Source organism: Coenobita brevimanus, chromosome 33, assembly GCF_032717465.1.
Source record: "Coenobita brevimanus isolate Jiangsu-jjx chromosome 33, ASM3271746v2, whole genome shotgun sequence".
Classification (NCBI taxonomy): domain Eukaryota; kingdom Metazoa; phylum Arthropoda; class Malacostraca; order Decapoda; family Coenobitidae; genus Coenobita; species Coenobita brevimanus.
Genome location: NC_136986.1, coordinates 15,935,326 through 15,954,753, shown reverse-complemented (window position 1 = coordinate 15,954,753; position 19,428 = coordinate 15,935,326). Strand labels below are relative to the sequence as shown.

Below are 19,428 nucleotides of genomic sequence, written 5' to 3'. Positions count from 1 at the left end.
AGCAATGTCCAGACAGCCCAAATTACCCCTATCCAATGGGCCATGCTTCCAGTCACTCATCCATGAAGCCCCCGGAATCCTGGCTCCATCGGATATGCCAAAAACATTCACCACATTCTGTAGCTTCACATAAACGTATCCGATTGAGTCGATTCAGACGCTGCCACTTTAAATTGAAGTGTTAAAATCCCTGATCATACACTTCCCCTCACAACATTCATCCAGCCAACTCGATCCCTTGTTAGTTCCCTAGCCTCACCGACTTCCAAACCTCTCTTCCTCACACACTCATCCACCATATCTTTCCAGCTTCTCCATGGCCTACCTCGCCTCCTGTCTCCTGCAAATTCGCTTAAATATACCTTTTTCACCAATCTTTTTCTTTTTTTAATCCATTCTCTCCACATGACCATACCATCTCAGTACACTCCCTTCGCTTCTGATGTCCACCGACTTCCTCACTTCACACCTTCACGAATCACATTATTTCGTATCCTATCCACTGTCTGTACTCCACATACATTACTCAGCAATCCTATCTCTACTGCTCTTACTCTTGACTTTTCATTTTCATGCGACACCATAGTCTCACATCCATATGTTAAAGCTGGCACCAACACTCCCGCATGTAAGCCTCGTGCAGCTGCAACACTCAAACCTCTGTTTCTTACCAAGGCCTTTATTGCACCAGCTACTTTCCTTCCTTGTGTCAAACAACGTTCAACTTCATCTGCACATTTTCCTTTCTTTTCTATCATTGTACCCAAGTATTTGAACATCCACCAATTTCAGTCTCTCTCCATTCACTGTAACATTACACTTGGAATCACCTTCTCTCTCAATAACCATCACTATACTTTTTTCAACATTTACTCTCAAGGCTCGACGCTCACAGACATCAGCAAATCTCTGCACTAGCCTACCAAGTTCTTGTCCGGTACTTCCAAGCAGTACTGAATTATCAGCATACAACAAATTTGAGATATTCCATCCATTACCATTTATTACCAACGCCATTCCTCTCACCATTACTCGTGTTTTTACTTCTCTCATCACCTCATCCATATATATATATTGAACAACCATGGGGACATCACACAACCCTGTCGCATGCCCACACTGATTGTGAACCATTCACTTAGATTTTTTTTTTTTTATGCAAGGAAGAAGGAACCAAAGGCCATGAGCCCGCAATAACAGTTCCCTCCAAGAGAAAAACAAAATACAATTGAGAGCCAAATTCAAGATCCGATCATTTTGAGATGCCTGGACACACTGCGTTTGAAGACTGGAGATCATAGGCAACAGGAAATACAGACAGAGGGAAACAGTTCCAGAGTTGACCTGTTGCATAAATGAAAGACTGGGAGTAATGGTTAACTCTTGCATTAGAGAGTTGGACAGAAAAGGGATGAGAGTTTGCTGCTAGACGGGTGCTACGCGCCTGTCGTAGAGGTGGAGAAATGCATGCAGACAGTTCAGAGGAGCAGTGACCATTAAAGTAGCGATAGAAAAGAGATAAAGATGCAACAGTGCGGTGAAGAGACAGAGGTTGAAGGGAGTCAGTAAGAGGAGGACAGTTAATGAGACAAAAAGCCTTTGACTCCACCCTATTGAGAAGAGCTGTATGTGGGGAGCCTCCCCACACATGAGAGTTGTACTCCACACAGGGGTGGATAAAACCTCTGTATAGAGTCAACAATTGTGCAGGGGTAAAGAAAGAACGGAGTCGGCTTAGCACTTCCAATCTCTTGGAAGCAGATTTTACAAGAGATGTAATATGATCTTTCCAAGATAAGTCCCGAGTAAATGAAACCCCAAGCATGTTCAAGGATGATGCAGGATTAAGCTGAATATTATTAAACATTAGTGGGTATACCTGTGGAAGATTTTGTCGGGTTGATAGGTGTAAGAACTGAGTCTTAGATGCATTAAAAACAACCAGATTATTTTTACCCCAGTCAGAGATACGAGCCAAGTCAGACATTAGGTGTGCCATAGCCTCATCCCTTGTTTGTTGAAGTAACTGCTGAGATGGGCGTTGCGGGAATCGAATGGAAAGGTGCAGGGTGGAGTCATCAGCGTATGAATGGATAGGGTTAGATGTACAGCATACAAAGTCATTGATGAATAAAAGGAAGAGAGTTGGTGATAGGACAGAGCCCTGAGGAACACCACTGTTGATAGATCTAGGAGAAGAACGAAGGCCGTCTACAACAGCAGCTATAGAACGACCAGAAAGGAAGCAAGCGATGAAGGCACAGATAGAAGGACAGAAACCGTAAGAGGGCAGTTTGGAAATTAAAGGTTTATGCCAGACTTGATCGAAAGCCTTTGAGATGTCAAGTGCAATGGCAAAGCTTTTGTCAAAGTCCCGAAAGGAGGATGACCAGGAGTCTGGAAGGTAGGTGAGAAGATCGCCAGTGGAGCGTCCCTGATGGAACCCGTACTGACAATCAGAAAGAAGGTTGTGATAGGAAAGATGCCTTACAATTTTTCAATTGAGAATTGACTTGAAAACTTTTGAAATACAGGACGTTAAAGCAATTGAACGATAGTTGGAGGGTCGGGAGTGGTCACCCTTCTTTGGGACTGGCTGAATGAGAGCAAACTTCCAGCAAGAAGGAAAGGTACAAGTTGACAAAGGCGAAAGAGTTTGCCTAGGCAGGGTGTAAGCACAGAAGCATAGTTCTTGAGAATAACAGGAGGGACCCCATTAGGCCCATGTGCCTTGTTAGTATTGAGGTCACTCATGGCAGAAAACACATCAGCTGAAGAAATTTTAATGTCAGCCATGAGGAAGTCAGAGGGGGGAAGTGATGGAGGAACAGCACCGGAATCATCTAAGGTGGAATTGGAGGAGAAAGTCTGTGCGAAGAGATCTGCTTTATCAGTAGAAGAAATAGCTACAGAACCATCAGAGTAGAAAAGAGGAGGGAAAGATGATGAAGGAAAGTTGTTAGAAAGGTTTTTGGCAAGGTGCCAGAAGAAGCGGGAAGATTTCGAGTTGGAGAGTTGAGAGCATTTATTACAGATGAAATTATTTTTAGCAGAGCGAAGAACAGACTTAGAACGATTCCGGGCAGAAAAGTAAAGATGATGTGATTCAGGGGTGGGTTGGGTCCGGTACCTTTTGTATGCCCTCTCCTTGTTGCGGACAGCATTAGAACAAGCGTGATTAAACCAAGGCTTTCTTGTGTTAGTCAAAGGATATGAGAAAGGAATGTATGCTTCCATGCCCGACAGAATAACCTCCATAATGCGCAAGGCACACTCAGATGGCTCCCGGCCATGGAAGCAATAATCATTCCAGGGAAAATCAAAGAAGTACTGCCTAAGGGCCTCCCAATCTGCGGCTCCAAAATGCCATAGCCGACGTTTCCTTGGAGGGTCTACAGGCCGTACCGGAGTGATAGGACAGGTTAAGGTGATAAGGTTGTGATCGGAGGAGCCCAACGGAGAGAAAAGATTAACAGTGTAAGCAGAAGGATTAGTTGTAAGGAAGAGGTCAAGTATGTTGGTGCTCTCTCCATGGCGGTCTGGGATACGGGTAGGGTGCTGTACAAGCTTCTCTAGGTCATTAAGGATAGAAAAGATGTAGGCTTCCTCACCAGGTGGATCAGTGAAATGAGAGGAGAGCCAAAGGTGGTGGTGAACATTGAAATCTCCAAGAATGGAGATTTCAGAGAAAGGAGAAATGGATAGAATGTGTTCCATTGTAGCAGTAAGATAGTCGAAGAATTTTTGATAGTCAGTAGAATTAGGGGATACGTAAACAGCACAGATATATTTAGTCAGAGAATGAAAGGAAAGCCGAAGCCAGAGTGTAGAGAATTCAGAAGAATCGAGTTCAGGAACACGAGAGCAAGATAAGCCGTTGCCTATATAACACAACAGCCACCTTTGGCTTTGAAATGAGTATAGAGAAAGTAGGAGGATACAGAAAAGGGTTTGCTGTCAGTTGCCTCAGACAGCTGAGTCTCAGTTAGAAAAAGAAGGTGAGGTTTAGAGAAGGAGAGGTGGTGCTCAACAGAGCAAATGTTAGAGGAAAGGCCGCGAATGTTGCAGAAATGAAGAAGAGAGTCAGACAGTCGTTCCAGGCACCTCGAGTCGTCACCGGGAGAGGGGCGGAATGTGGGGGCACTGATGCCCCCCCCCCCTGGGGATTCCGAGGCTGGGTGATGAGATGCCATAATTTTTTTTATTTTGGAAAATGAAGTGTAGTGTGTACTGTGCATGTAGTTTTGCTTAGATAGTTGGAGAAATTTGTATTTGAGAGCATGCTGGCCTACTCTCTGTGTAACTGAGACACTTAAAAAGTTCAGCAAAGGGGGATGGTCAGGAACTAGTCCTGAGTGCTGATGAAACGGGAGCTCCAGCACTCCCTGTCGTCAGCTTTCCATCCACCTCGGGAGTACAGCCCTGCTCGACAGGTGCTACAGTCTACTCCTGGAAAATGCCCATTAACCCTTACACATGCTTCGCTACCATCATAAAAACTCTTGACAGCACCTAGCAGCTTAACATCTACACCATACATGCAAAAAAATTTTCACACTCCCTTTTTTTTACTTTGTCATATGCTTTTTCCAGATTCATTAATGCCATAAAGAAGCCTTCTCTGCTATCTGTCTCACTGCAAATACTTGATCCACACATCCCCTGCCACTCCTAAAGCCATCCTGTTCATCACTCACTAGGACTTCTGATATCTCTCTCACTCTCTCTGTAATAATTCTTCCATATACCTTCCCTACCACACTCAATAAACTTATGCCACGATAATTGTTGCACTCACTTCACTCACCTTTATTTTTGTACAGGGGTACAATCACAGCCTTTATCCACTCTGCTGGCACAGTTTCACTCATCCACGCCTTCTTACATATCTCCAACAAGCACTTCATTCCACTCTCTCCACTACTCTTAAGCATCTCTGCATACATCTCATCAACCCTAGCAGCTTTCCCATTTTTCATCTCTGCATACACCTCATCATCCCCAGCTGCTTTCCCATTTTTCAGCCGCTTCACAGCACTCTTCATCTGTGCGAGTGTCACGTCTCCTGGCACTGCATTCCTTTTCTCCACACATCCAAAACCAATCATGTTTACAGTCACTCTGCTCTCTCTATTCCCATTCATGAGGCTTTCAAAGGGGGGGAAAAAAAAAGAGAGATGTTGTACAGCCGTTCTTTAATCCTTTCATTGTCCACAAGTCTGTCAGCTGAATAGATATTTCCTTGTTTGAGCCTAAATGAACCAATATTTATGTCCTTTCTCGCAGGAGTGGTTCATTCTCTTTAAGGGTATGAAGCTTTTTTTACCTTTTAATATGAACATCCAGTTGAAAAGCCATTTGTCAGCTGAAATTGAAGGAGAAAAAAACGTGTAGATGGTTTGGCATGTGACGAAGCGCCAGAATTCCAGAGGACTGAATCATGTACGAAAGATTATGTGGCCCATTCTACTGGGCATGCTATGCATTATTCTCCGAGTGTCGAATATTCCGTCCTTATATATACTACCTCATGCTGTTTCTAGGTATGGAAAGCGTCTGGGTTAATTATTATATATTACTATATTTTGTGTTTATTTCAGGAGTGCCCATCTCGGTGTCCCTCTAAACCTGCAGCTGATAATATCCCGGAACTTTGCTAAACTAGATGGCACTTCCCCCTTGTATATAGGCAAGGAAAAGCTGCTACAGGCTTCGTTAGCCTGGCCAGTGCCTCATGATGCCCCCTACACACCTCAGATTGATAAATGTCTGAGGATTATATCGCAGGTGGGTAAGGGAATTTAATCTTTTGGCTTAATATGTGTTTTTACACGAAATCTCTCATTATCTGAGTAACAATGACTGCAGATAATAATATAGTTAGAGATATTACTCTAGTAAAGAAGTTATTTAGTTCACAAGGATGATGTCTTACATACTTTATTTTTCCAACCTCCAAGCACTAATACCCAGTTGCGGATAAATTCCTAGTAGTGAGCGAGTCATCACTAATTCCAAGTCTTCGGTGAGTTATATCCTGAGATGAATGAAATTTTCTGAAGATGACAAGAGAATTGAACTGAATTATTGGAAATGAAAATCATGGCGCTTCAACACCTCAATTATATGATGCAGAGTTAACGTTAAAACCTGTGTACTAAAACAATATCATTATCTCTAACAAGAATTTAAAAATGGCAACAAAGTAAGTAAATTATCAGTCAACTATAAAAGATGTAAGAAGTTCACTTCCTTAAGAAAAATTATCAATCAGATGGCCAGGGCCTCCTTCAAGTATGAAAGACAGAGAGTAGGCACCATCCGTTCTGCTATGCCTATGGAGAATCATGCAGCGCAGGTCCCCAGACTCGGACACAGGACTAGCAAGTGACGGACAGTAAGTGGAACAAAGCAATTATCACAATACGGTTGAGTCCCACCACACATTAGGAACTCATGACTAAGCCATGAGTGTCCAATACGTTGGTGGGCAACAGCCACCTCCAATCGCTAAGACATGGAGGGGAGAACCATTGGTACTAACACTCTGATAAACATCCCTTAATTTATTATTAACAACAGCATCCCACAGGCTCTGCCAACTAATAAGAATCATACTTCAAGTATGGTGTCATATTGGAAGCAGAAAAGGGGTAGTTGGCAGAGGTCATCGAGAAGAAGCGGATTTTGCAAATGTATCTTCCATCTCATTGCCATCCACACCGACATGCTAATGAAACCTTGCCTTCCTCGAGAAAGGCAAGGACAGGTGATGAGCTGAATTATATTTTGATGATAAAATAGTGGAATTTAGAAGAATTTTTACCCTTACAAAATCTGGGAAATTCACTCCAGACCCGACACCAGTGTCTGACTCTGAACCATCTGTATATACAAGGACGGTTTCCCTGTGAACTGACAAATGGTCCTAAGCAGCTGATAGAGAGCCCGAGAAGAGGCAGAAGACTTCGTAACCTCAGAATCCATTGACAGCTGCACCTTGGGAAGATACCATGGTGCAATTATTTGTAGTCGAGTGGGGCAGACAGGCTATGCAGAGAGACCTAAATCCCCCATAATCTGCCTGCCCTTGTACCCAAAGGAATGTGGAGTACGAGGATAAGAAACATGGTACTGAAAAAATGACTGCCATGATACGCAAACAACAATAAAAAATTTGGAATATATCTTCCTCGATTCCAGCAACGAATGGTTAGCGACTTATGCTGTAGATAAAAGGAAGGAACATCAGCCTCCACAACCTAGGAATCGGGTAGGATCTGAAAGCACCAGTGGCAAGACATAAAGCTGCATGCTACAAAGGATGAAGGACATCAAGCAGCGGTACAGTAGAGGGGGAGTAGACCTCGCATTCATTGGCAAGTTTAGACCCCACTATGGCTTGATACAAGCGAAGGAGTGTACTCTGATCAACACCCCACGAGATATGAAGTATAGAGACAGTACCATCAACAAATACATTGCTTGCATACATGACACTCAGAGAAGTTTCAAAGGTAAAACTCAAGTAAGTCAGTCAGTCAGTCATTTCCTGTGGCACCCTCGGGGATGCATAGGCCTCGATGAACTCACACCACCACATCCTATCTTGTGCTAACTCCTCAAGATCTCCCCAACACTCATCTCCAGCTTCCCGTCTCATTGTCCTCACCCACGTCTCTTTTGGCCTTCCTCTTCCTCTCCTACCAAGTGCCACCCACCCTGGTGTACCTCGTACTATTCCCTGTCTCCTATACACATGTCCTAGCCACTTCCATCGTGAGAACCTAACATATTCATCGACCGGCTGCACTCCCGTTATTTCTCTAATTCTACTATTTGGTATCCTTTCCCACCACTTAACTCCTAATATTCTTCTAAGTGCTTTGTTTTCAAACACCAAGAATTTATTTTCCATAGTCACTGTGCTGTACCAAGACTCGTGTCCATAAATTATGATACTCCTAACCATTACCTTATAAAGTTTGATTTTTGTATGCACAGAAAAATTGTTATTATTCCAAATATTTTTAAGCATTCCCATTGCCTGATTAGCCTTCTTTAACCTTTCCTCGAATTCAAAGTTCAAAGAACCATCCTTGGCTAAATAAGTACCTAAATATTTAAACCTATCAACTTGCTTTACAACCATACCTCCAATTACACATTCCTGCGCATTTTCCATATTCATATTGATTATTTCAGTTTTTCCACAATTAATAACCAAACCCACCTTGCGACCTTCACTCACCAAACAGTCCAACACTCTCTGCATCTCTTCTGGCCCATCACAAATCAAAACTATATCATCTGCATAATCTAAATCCAAAAGTTTCCTGTTCTCTCCCAAAGTATACCTGCACCGGTTTCTGTTCCAACGCGTTTCATAATGTAATCAATGACCAATATAAATAGTAAAGGCGATAGAACACCACCTTGAATTACTCCGGACTTGACTTCAAACGAATCACTCAGACAACCATCAACCATCACTTTACAAAATGTGTCCTCATGCATGTTCATAATGACCCTCACAAACTCCTCTGGTATTCCATAATGTCTCATGATCTTCCCCATAGTCTCTCTCGAAACACTATCAAAAGCCTTTTCAAAATCAACAAAACAAAGACTTAACGGTACTCTCATTTCATTAACTTGCTGCATCAAATGCCTAACTATAAAGATCTGATCATTGCAACCACGTCCCTTTCTAAAACCAGCCTGTTCATCCCTCAGAATACCCTCAACCACCGGCTCCAATCTATTTAACAACACTCTAATGAAAACTTTCAAAGCTATCGGTGACAAAGAGATTCCCCTCCAATTACCACATTCACTCAGGTCTCCCTTCTTCGGAACTTTAACAATTACACCATTCTTCCAAACTGATGGTAGTAACCCCGTCACCCATACCTTATTGAATAGCTTGGTCAAGATCATTATTAATCTATCCCCCTCCACTTTAAACATTTCCGGAAATAAACCATCCTCCCCTGGTGCCTTATTATTCTTTAACTGTTTTACTGCTTTCTCCACTTCTGCAAGCCTCAACTCGCCTGTTTCTATATTTAAATCTTCCTGAGCAGACGGTATATCCTCTTCTGGTGGTATTGGTCTATTAAGAACTGTCTCAAAATACTCTTTCCATCTATTTTTAATATCTCCATCTTTGGTCAATAAATTTCCTTCCCTGTCTCTAACTGGTATTTCCTTGCGTTTACCTGCATTACCACTCAGTTCTCTAATCGATTCATATGCTATTCTTTGACTCTGTCTATCATTTTTGTTTATTAAGATTTCAGTCTCTGCAACCTTTTCATCCACACATCTTCTTTTATCTCTCCTAGCTAACTTCTTACTTCTGAATTCAAACTCCAGTACGCAGCTCTTGCTAATTCAATCTCTCGTTCATCAACGCATTGCATCTCACTCCTCAATTTAGCCTCACCTCTCTTTTTTATCATATCCCACGTTTCCTCTGATATCCATTTCTTTCTCCTGAATCTATGTCTTCTTCCAATCGTACATTCAGCAGTCTCATGCAAAACTTTGTTCACATCCTCCCACATCTCATCTACACTTCTCTCCCCCTCTTCCAACGTTTCCAACACCAAAAACCTATTTCTGCATTCTAATCTGAATTCCTCCTTTTCTTCTCCTTCCCTTCTAAGCTTAACAATATCGTATCTACCAACACCAGATTTTACCTTCTTCTGATTTTTAAGTTTAAACCTTATTTTTCCAATGCTGAGTTGATGGTCACTACCAATATCCGCTCCCCGTTTAACATGAACATCTAGCAGAGAACTTCTATGCCTCCTACTGATAGCGATGTGATCAATCTGATTTTTATATTTCCCACACGGTGACACCCAAGTTGTCTTGTGTATATTGCAATGCTGAAAGAGTGTGCCCCCGATGACTAAGTCATTTGCTAGACAGAAGCTTCCAAACCTCACTCCGTTTTCACTCATCCTACTACCAACTCCCATCTTACCCATACATGCCTCAAATCCCTCATTTGAACAGCACATTACTGCATTAAAGTCTCCAACGCAGATCAAAACATCATGTCTAGGTACCCTTCCTACTCCTTCTTGCAACTTTTCATAAAATGTGTCTTTCCTTTCATCGAGTAACCTGACAGTAAAACGTTAAGCCAAGAAACTTAGTCTTCTCCATGCACCGTAGCCAGCGCCAGCCCCCTTAATCTATAAAAGTGGATTGCTACACTCATGTTTGAAGAAAAAACGAAAATCTCTCCAGTGTCCCCAGCTGGCGGTCCTTTCGAGCACCAGCTGCATCCACCTTTCAACAGCACACATCTAGGAACCAGCAAACCATTTAACTAGATCATAAAAGACCTCTGTTTCAGGGAATCAAGTATGTCATTGATGGGAACAGCAAGTAAAGGAACATTTACTACACTGCTCGGTGGAACACTATCCACTTGAACTCGTAGGACAGAGTGAGGAGAGCGCATGGACCTGAAACCTGCGGTCCGACAAGAGTCACTAAGGAACAATGGCAGGTGGCCATGCCACTCCAAACTTTGAAGTTATTTCAGAATGCCATGGTGCCATGCCGTATCAAATGCCTTTTCCAGGTCAAGGAACAAAGCTGCAAGAAGTCCATATGCAAAAGCCTCACAGGCTGCTGACTCAGATCTGATGAGGTAGTCCAATGTACAGTTGCGGACATATCAAACAGAAACACCCTATTCACCAGCAAACGTGGTGTAAAGCTCTTCGCGTCTGGTAACACAGATAGGAATGGAACTTCACCAGGTTTCGTTTGGTCGCTAGGGCGAACCGAACGTGGTGATCATTGATGCTGTGCGCAGTTATTGGTGGTATATAAACATTTTCCCCCCTGACAATATAATGAAAACGTTTTGTGTATATGGTAATAAAATAATTTCACATATTCGTATTTCATTCACAAGAAACACACAGGTTTCATAAGTATGACTTTTGACAAACATCACTAACCTTAAATTTACCGACGGTCAGAATATAAGCCATTATAACATATCTGAATTCCCGCACCATAAATAATAATCACAATATTACTGTGACCCCCCTCTTCCCTGACCCGAACCTGAAAGTGGTACACCTCTTTAATCAACGCAGTATCATAAGAGGTGGCGCTACAGGTGGAGACAGGGTGGGACGCCTGGGAGACAGGAGGAGGGAGATGAGTGAGGAGGAGGCAATAATGGGGAAGGGGGGCTCTACAGGAGACGATTGATGGGGTAGAGGAGAGTGGACAATGGCACGAAGGTAGGATGGGATGGATAAATGATACGCTGGTAACATGGTGCCAAATCAGCTGTAGTTTAACGCTGATTATGGACTTTGATAGTCTGGCCATTAAACGTTATGCAGACTTTGGTACCTTATGCTGTCTACCAGCATGTTTTGTTACATCGTCTATATGACGACCTGCTACCCACGGTGTGGCACAGTGCACAACCCCGGCATTATTAATGTATGGTGACGACTGTCACATTGTAATATATGAAACGCCCCCAGAATGTTTGATGTCACACTCGTTGTCATAGCTTGGGAGCTATTCTTGTTGTGTTTACCTAGTAATGGCGACTATGATATCGAAAGCAGAGGAGGGGGAGGGAGGGATTTTCTCTTGTCACAATAAATAATAATTAACAGTAGTGATTCGTGTCTGAAGTGAAGGAGCATTGTGGTATGGATGTGAATGTGATAGAAAGCGTTTGGAGAAATGCACTGAAGTGGTTTGGCCATGTGCAGAAGATGGAGAACAGGACTGACAAGGAAAGTGTATGTGAGTGAGGTGGAGGGGGGGGGGGATGGAGCGGGAAGCCAAAGAAGAGTTGGAGGGATGGAGTGGAGAGGTATATGAGAGAGGGGTGTGTGAGCTGGGAACAGGGCAGTGAAATGGTGGGGGACAGGGCGACATGGAGACGATTTGTTTGTGGCCACTCCTTATGGGATTAAGGCGTCTGGCAACAGACGCCTTAATCCCGATATAAACGAAAACGTGAATTACTAGGGGAAGGGACAGGGTCGCTGAATATAGGTGGCGCTACTGGGATGGACTAATAGGTGAGTAGAGATGCCTTATCAGCTGAATTACACGATCTTCATGTCGGATTACTGTTAACCCTTTACTCTGACCCTATACTGGTAGAGTAAATCGTGGTATGAAGGACGAGTGACTGTTAAGCAATCTGATTCACAACCTCAGTATCCAGTTCACTGCTATCCTCCCCGCCCTCTTCCCGACAACTGCGTGCACTCAGACATTGGTACTGACGGGAAGAAGAAATGGCCATAATGAAAGCTACACCATGAACAGCGGATCACATGTTTATGCATCTTCTTTAATGGACTGCAATATAAACCGTTACTCAGCCAGGGCAACAGTTTCATGTTTGGACACTGCTGAGATGTGTGGCTCAGTAGTTGCTCCCCCTGAACAGGGCGATGGTCCTCGTATTCATCTTTATCCTGTGACTTTCATAGTGTGAACGCTTCTCGGTTGTTAAGCATAACGTAACACACTGCAGATAATGTGTGTCTGGATTTAATACTTATGATTTCTGTATCTAATGGCATAGTTGGTGTAATATGCACTTGCTCAGACTGGATAACTGCAGACATTACAAGCTTGTTACACCATTATTGACTAGAGGGTTTGTGAGGAAAGCTTAGGGCATACGACAGTGGCTCAAAATGAACCCAAACATAACAAATAAACACTGGCATGTGTAGAATCAACAGCCAAACACAGCATGCAGAAGACGGTAAGATAAACCTGGGTTAAGTAAATCCACTTTTATTTTAAATAAGTGAAATACAGATATTAATGAAAACCATAGGACCATCATTACTGTCAGACTGTTTGTAATTATTGGTGATACATAGGTCTATCCCTATTCTGTCTGCGATATCAGTCGTCATCCATGGTGATACCATGTAATAGGCTACAAGAGTAATTTCCATTCACTATGAAAACAGTTGCAACATCTGACAAACTGTAGGAACATGTCAAGTGCAAATTAAAAAAAATAGTCATTATACTCATAATACAGGGGTACTGAGCCACCTAGTGGAAAGTGTGTCGTGAACTGATACAAACCATGACGTTCAATTGCAACACATGGGAACGTCAGTATAAAGTTTCATTGTCTGACTGTAATACTCCATATTCTTCATGCAATAATGATTTGCTCCAGTCATCATCATGTAATCTATCCCACCTACTGTAGCTCCTGTCGTCTATCAAAGTCCACCGTCCCTTACCCCATCATCCCTCTCCTCTAGCCCTCAGTTCGACCACGATTGCCCCCTTCCTCAATCACCTTCCTCCTCCTGTCTCCCAGGTTCCCCACCCCCACCCTGCCGACTCCTATGGCACCACCTCCTGTATGCAGTGAACTTGCTTCGATTTCAGAGGTCTACTAGCTTCAGGTTCACGGTAGGGATGATAGGTGTCACGGTAAATCTCTGTTCATTGATAGTTGTGGGGAAGCTGATAACCATGTTGTATAAATGAAAGACTGGGAGTAACGGTTAACTCATATATTAGAGAGTTGGATAGAAAAGGGATGAGAGTTTGCTGCTAGACGGGTGATAAGCATCCGTCGGAATGCAAGCAGACAGTTCACAGAAGCAGTGACCATTGAAGTACACAGGGGCAGATAAAACCCCTGTATAGAGTCAACAATTGTGCAGGGGTAAAGAAGGAATGGAGTCGGCTTAGCACACCTAATCTCTTGGAAGCAGATTTTACCAGAGATGTAATATGATCTTTCCAAGATAAGTCTTGAGTGAATGAAACCCCAAGCATGTTCAAGGATGATGCAGGATTAAGCTGAATATTATTAAATATTAGTGGGTACACCTCTGGAAGATTTTCTCGTGTTGATAGGTGTAAGAACTGAGTCTTTGATGCATTAAAAACAAGATTATTTTTACCCCAATAAAAGATATGAGCCAAGTCAGACATTAGGTGTGCCATAGCCTCATTCCATGCTTGTTGAAGTAACTGCTGAGAAGGGCGTTGCGGGAACCGAATGGATAGGTGAAGAGTGGAGTCATCGTATGAGTGGATAGGGTTAGATGTACAGCTTAGAGGGTCATTGATGAATAAAAGGAAGAGAGTTGGTGATAGGACAGAGCCCTGAGGAACACCACTGTTGATAGATCTAGGAGAAGAACGATGGCCATCTACAACAACGGCAATAGAACGACCAGAAAGGAGTCTATAGCCTAGATGAAGGCACAGATAGAAGGATTAAACAGCAAGAGGGCAAACAGTTTGGAAATTAATAATTGACGCCAGACTCGATCAAATGCCTTTGAGATCTCAAGTGCAATGGGAAAGCTTTCGCTAACGTCCCAAAAGGAGGATCTCCAGGAGTCTGAAAGGTAGGTGAGAAGATCGCCAGTGGAGCATCCCAGACGGAACCCACACTGACAATCAGAATTAAGGTTGTGATAGGAAGGATGCTTTTAGAATTTTGTATTAATAATTGACTCGAAAACTTTTTAGATACAGGATGTTAAGGCAATTCGACGATAGTTAGAGGGTTGGGAATGGTCACCCTTCTTTGGGACTGGGTGAATGAGAGCAAACTTCCAGCAAGAAGGAAAGGTACAAGTTGACAGACAAAGGCAAACTAGTTTGCCTAGGCATGTTGTTAGCACAGAAGCACAGTTGTTGAGGACAACAGGAGGGACTCCATCAGGGCCATATGCCTTGTCAGTATTGAGGCCTGTGATGGCAGAAAATACATCAGCTGAAGAAATTTTAATGTCAGCCATGAGGAAGTCAGAGGGTGGAAGTGATGGAGGAACAGCATCGGAATCATCCAAGGTGGAATTGGAGGAGAAAATCTGAGTGAAGAGATCTGCTTTATCAGTAGAAGAAATAGCTACAGAAACAGAGTTGAAAAGAGGAGGGAAGGATGATGAGGTAAAGTTGTTAGAAAGGTTTTTGGCAAGGTGCCAGAAGGAGCAGGAAGAATTCGAGTTGGAGAGTTGAGAGCATTTAGTACGGATGAAATTATTTTTAGCAGAGCAAAGAACAGACTTAGCACAATTCCGGGCAGAAACGTAAAAAAAAGAGTGATTCAGGAGTGGGTTGGCTCTTGTACCTTTTATAGGCCCTCTCCTTGTTGCAGATAGCATTAGAACAAGCGTGATTATACCAAGGATTTCTTGCATTAGTCAAAGGATGTGAGAATAACCTCCGTAATGTGCAAGACACACTCAGATGGCTTCTGGCCATGGAAGCAATGATCATTCCAGGGAAAATAAAAGAATTATTGCCTGAGGGCCTCCCAATCCGCAGCTCCAAAGTGCCATAGACGACATTTCTTTTGAGGGTTCACAGGCTGTACCGGAGTGATATTACAGGTTAAGGTGATAAGGTTGTGATCTGAGGAACCCAACAGAAAGAAAAGATTAACAGTGTATGCAGAAGGATTAGTTGTAAGAAGACGTCAAGTATGTTGACGCTCTCTCCAAGGTGGTCAGGGATATGGGTAGGGTGCTGTACAAGCTGCTCTAGGTCATTAATGATAGAAAAGATGTAGGCTTGTTCACAAGGTGGATCAGTGAAAGGAGAGGAGAGCCAAAGGTGGATGTGAACATTGAAATCTCCTAGAATGGAGATTTCAGAGAAAGGAGAAATGGATAGAATATGTTCCATCATACAAGTAAGATAGTTGAAGAATTTTTGATAGTAGAAGTAGGGGATACGTAAACACCGCAGATATATTTGTTCAGAGAATAACTGGATAGTCAAAGCCAGAGTGTAGAGAATTCAGAAGAACTGAGTTCATGAACACGAGAGCAAGATAAGTCGTTGCATATATACATACAACAGCCACCTTTGGCTTTGAAATGAGTATAGCGAAAGTAGGAGGATAAAGAAAAGGGTTTGCTGTCAGTTGCCTGAGACAGCTGAGTCTAAATTAGGAAAAGAAGGTGAGGTTTAGAGGAGGAGAGGTGGTACTCACCAGAGCGAAAGTTATAGGAAAGGCTGCGAATGTTGCAGAAATGAAGAATAAGTGAGTTAGACAGTGGTTCCAGGCAAGTCGAGTCGTCGCCGGGAGAGGGGTGGAAGGTGGGGGCATTTATGTTCCCCCCCCCCCTTGAGGACTCCAACACAATGTGTTTTGCAACCATGATTTCATTTTGAATTTTGGAAAAGGAAGTGTAATGTGTACTGTGCATGTAGTTTGGTGTTGATAGTTAGAGAAACTTGTAGAGGATGCTGGCCTACTCTTTGTGTTACTGAGAATCTAAAAAAGTTCAACAAAGGGGGATGGTCAGGAACTAGTCCCAAGGGCTGATGAAATGGGAGATCCAGCTCTCCCTGTCATCAGCTTTCTATCCATATTGAATTCCATTTCCATCTATTGCTCCATTCATGAAACTTATTTAATTCCTCTTGTAGCTCTCCGCAAGAGTCTGTGTTTGAAATTTCCCTTTACATATTTACATCATCAGCAAACATATTTAGGTAGCTTCCATTTCCATCTGTAGACTGGGATTATAAGTTAGGAAGTTTAGCCCTACACACATCAGAATGGGAAAAGGATTTAGGAGTGATTATCAATAACAGACTTACAGTATCACCAGCTGACCCAATAATTGAAAAAGTAAGGAACAAGTACACACTGCTTGCTATAATGAGGGTAGCATTCACATATATAAATGAAGACATGCTGAGAAAGATAATAACATCATTCATCATATCAACTTTGGACTATGCATCAGTAGTCTGGAATCCATATCTCAAAAAAAAAAAAAAAACATAAAAGAGATTGAAAAGGTACAATGATCTGCTCCAAGATGAGCACCAAGTTTAAGAGACCAAGTTTAAGAGACCCGGCTTGTAGGGATTGGAGGTGGTGTCGAGGCGTAGGTCCAGGATGTTTTGGAGGTGGGTTAGCCGACGTTTGAGATGGTGTAATGGGTCTGATGTGGGGTTTGAAGTGGGGGGTTGCAAATACTGCTGAAGGGGCAGGAGGAGGGGTGTTTCCCCAAACACTCATTCGTATGGTGAAATTCCATCTTTTCAGGGGCAGGAGTTGATGCGCCATTGCACGATATTTACATGGACAGGCCAGTTGTCGTCTTTGGTGGCTTCTATCTGGGTGTGGAGTTGATTCATCAACATACGATGGCTTTGCTTGCATATGGCATTTCCTTGGGGCCAGTAAGGGAACAAGTGGGAGATGTTATAGCCGAATACATGGGCCAGCTCTTCCCAGATCTTATTGGTGAACTCGGGTGCATTATCTGAGTGAATCACTTGTGGGATACTAAAGTACAGGAATACGTGTCAAATCAGGGTGTCGGCCACTGCGACAGCGTGACGTTCCTCCGCTGGGCAAGCTATGATGAATTTGGGGTATGTGTCGACGAATGTGATCACATACCTATAGCCTGATTTCGGGGGTAAGGGTCCCACTACGTCAATCGCCAATAGCTGCCAAGATTTGTGGGCAGTAATATGGCCTGATGGACCAGCGATATGGGTGATGTCTTTACCGAGGGCGCATGCTCAGCAGGATTGGATAATTTCCTTGGCGAGGGTGGAAGGATTGGGGGCCCAGTATGTGTCGTTACAGACCTGCAGGAGTTTTTTTTGCTGAGGTGAATGCCGTTGTGGGTGTGCAGGTGTCTTAGGGCGTCGAGGGCGGCGTCGGGGGCTAGGAGGATATGCCCGGATGGGGCAAGCAGGTGGTTGCCCTGGCGATACAGTTTCTCGAAAAGGTGCTGGGGGATCCAGGGGGGTCGCTCCTTGCGATGCCACTGCTGAAGGAGATCTGGTTCTGGCTGGGCGCCATTGATGGGGAGCCAAAGAGAGCGTCCACGTTGGTGTGGAGTTTGCCGGGGTGGTACGAGATTTCATAGTTGAACTTCTCCAGGGTCTCGCACCATTGGATGAGCTGGGCATTGTGGTTGTCAAATTGCCGCAGCCACTGGAGGGACTGGTGATCAGTGATGATGGACTTGGGGTCTCTGATAGATATGCCTGGAAGTGCTCAAGTGCCCAGTTGATGCTCAGGCACTCCCTCTTGGTGGTGGCATAATTTTTTCCCGCTTGATTGAGGGTACGGCTTGTGCAGGTGATGATGTGCTTGTGGCCTTCTTGGACTTGCACCAGCACAGCACCGATTGCAATTACGGACACGTCTGTGTAGAGCTGGAATGGGAGGGCATAATCTGGAAAGGCCATGATGGGGGTGGAAACGAGCTTATCCTTAAGTTGTTGGAAGGCGGCTTGTCTCTCATCCATCCAGATGAATGGTTCTCCCTTACGGGTCAGGTTGTGGAGTGGCTAGGCAATGTGGGCAAACCCCTTCACAAAACGGCAGTAATAGGACATCAAGCCGAGGAAGGCTCAAATCCCATGAACGTCTTGTGGTGGGGGTATGTCCACGATGGTGTGGAGTTTGTCTGGGTCGGGAGATATGCCAGCCTGAGAGATGACGTGCCCCAGGAATGAGACAGTTCTGGCGGCCAGGACACACTTGGTGGGCCAGAGTTTGAGGCCTGCCAGTCAGATCCTGGTGAAAACCCGGTGGAGGCGCTGCAGGTGGTCAGCCCAGGTTTGGCTGAAGACTATGACGTCATCTAAGTATGCGAGACCGATCTCCCACGTGAGGCCGCTGAGGATGGATTCCATTAACCTGGAGAAGGTGGCAGGGGTGTTACAGAGGCCGAAGGGCAAAATATTAAATTCATAATGTTTCCCAATGCTGGTCGAGAAGGAGGTTTTCCCTCTGTCCTCCAGACGCACCAGGACCTGCCAGTATCCTGACCAGAGGTCGAGGATAGAGAACCAGGAGGCACTGTACAGGGAATGCAGGGAGTCATCTATGTGCAGGATTGGAGTGGTGTCCTTGGTGGTTACTTCATTAAGCCGGTGGTAATTGATGCAGAATTGCATCGTGCCATCTTTTTTCTTCACGACCACGACAGGGGAGGACCAGGGCCTGGTGGAGGGGGAGACAACTCCTGCTTCGATCATCTCCCGTACCTGTCAGTCTTCTTCTTCCCGATGTTTAGGGTTCTTCCACCGGGATGGCTGCCAGATCGGTGGGCCCGTCATATGGATCTCGTGAGCCAGGTAGGTGGTGTGTCCAATGTCGCCTGGTCCCACTGCGAATAGATCCTGGAAATCCAGGAGGCGGCGGAGGGTGTCTGATTGGTGAGCGGAGAGATGTTTGGGGATGGGGGGCAGGGGGCGGGGGAGTGGGAGGGGGAAGGGACACAGGGCTTGGCTTCCTCTGTCTCTCCGATTATGAGCCCTTTAAGGAGGGTGAGGGGAGAGGTTGGCAATCCGGACTGCCATTTGATGAGGGGGAAGGAAGGATGGCGGCAGAAAGCAGACCAAGAGGGTTCTGCGTGGCAGGAGTGGGGG

The 19,428-nt window shown here is 44.2% G+C and overlaps 1 protein-coding gene across 1 annotated transcript in view; it reads left to right on the top strand.

Annotated features, from left to right (window-relative positions):
* LOC145395801 (ionotropic receptor 93a-like) overlaps window positions 1-19,428 on the top strand; it is a 60,592-nt gene that overhangs the window by 26,378 nt on the left and 14,786 nt on the right. The window contains exon 10 of the mRNA XM_080269338.1: window positions 5,601-5,787. Coding sequence (XP_080125464.1) covers window positions 5,601-5,787 — 187 coding nt within the window. The remainder of the gene's footprint in view (window positions 1-5,600; window positions 5,788-19,428) is intronic.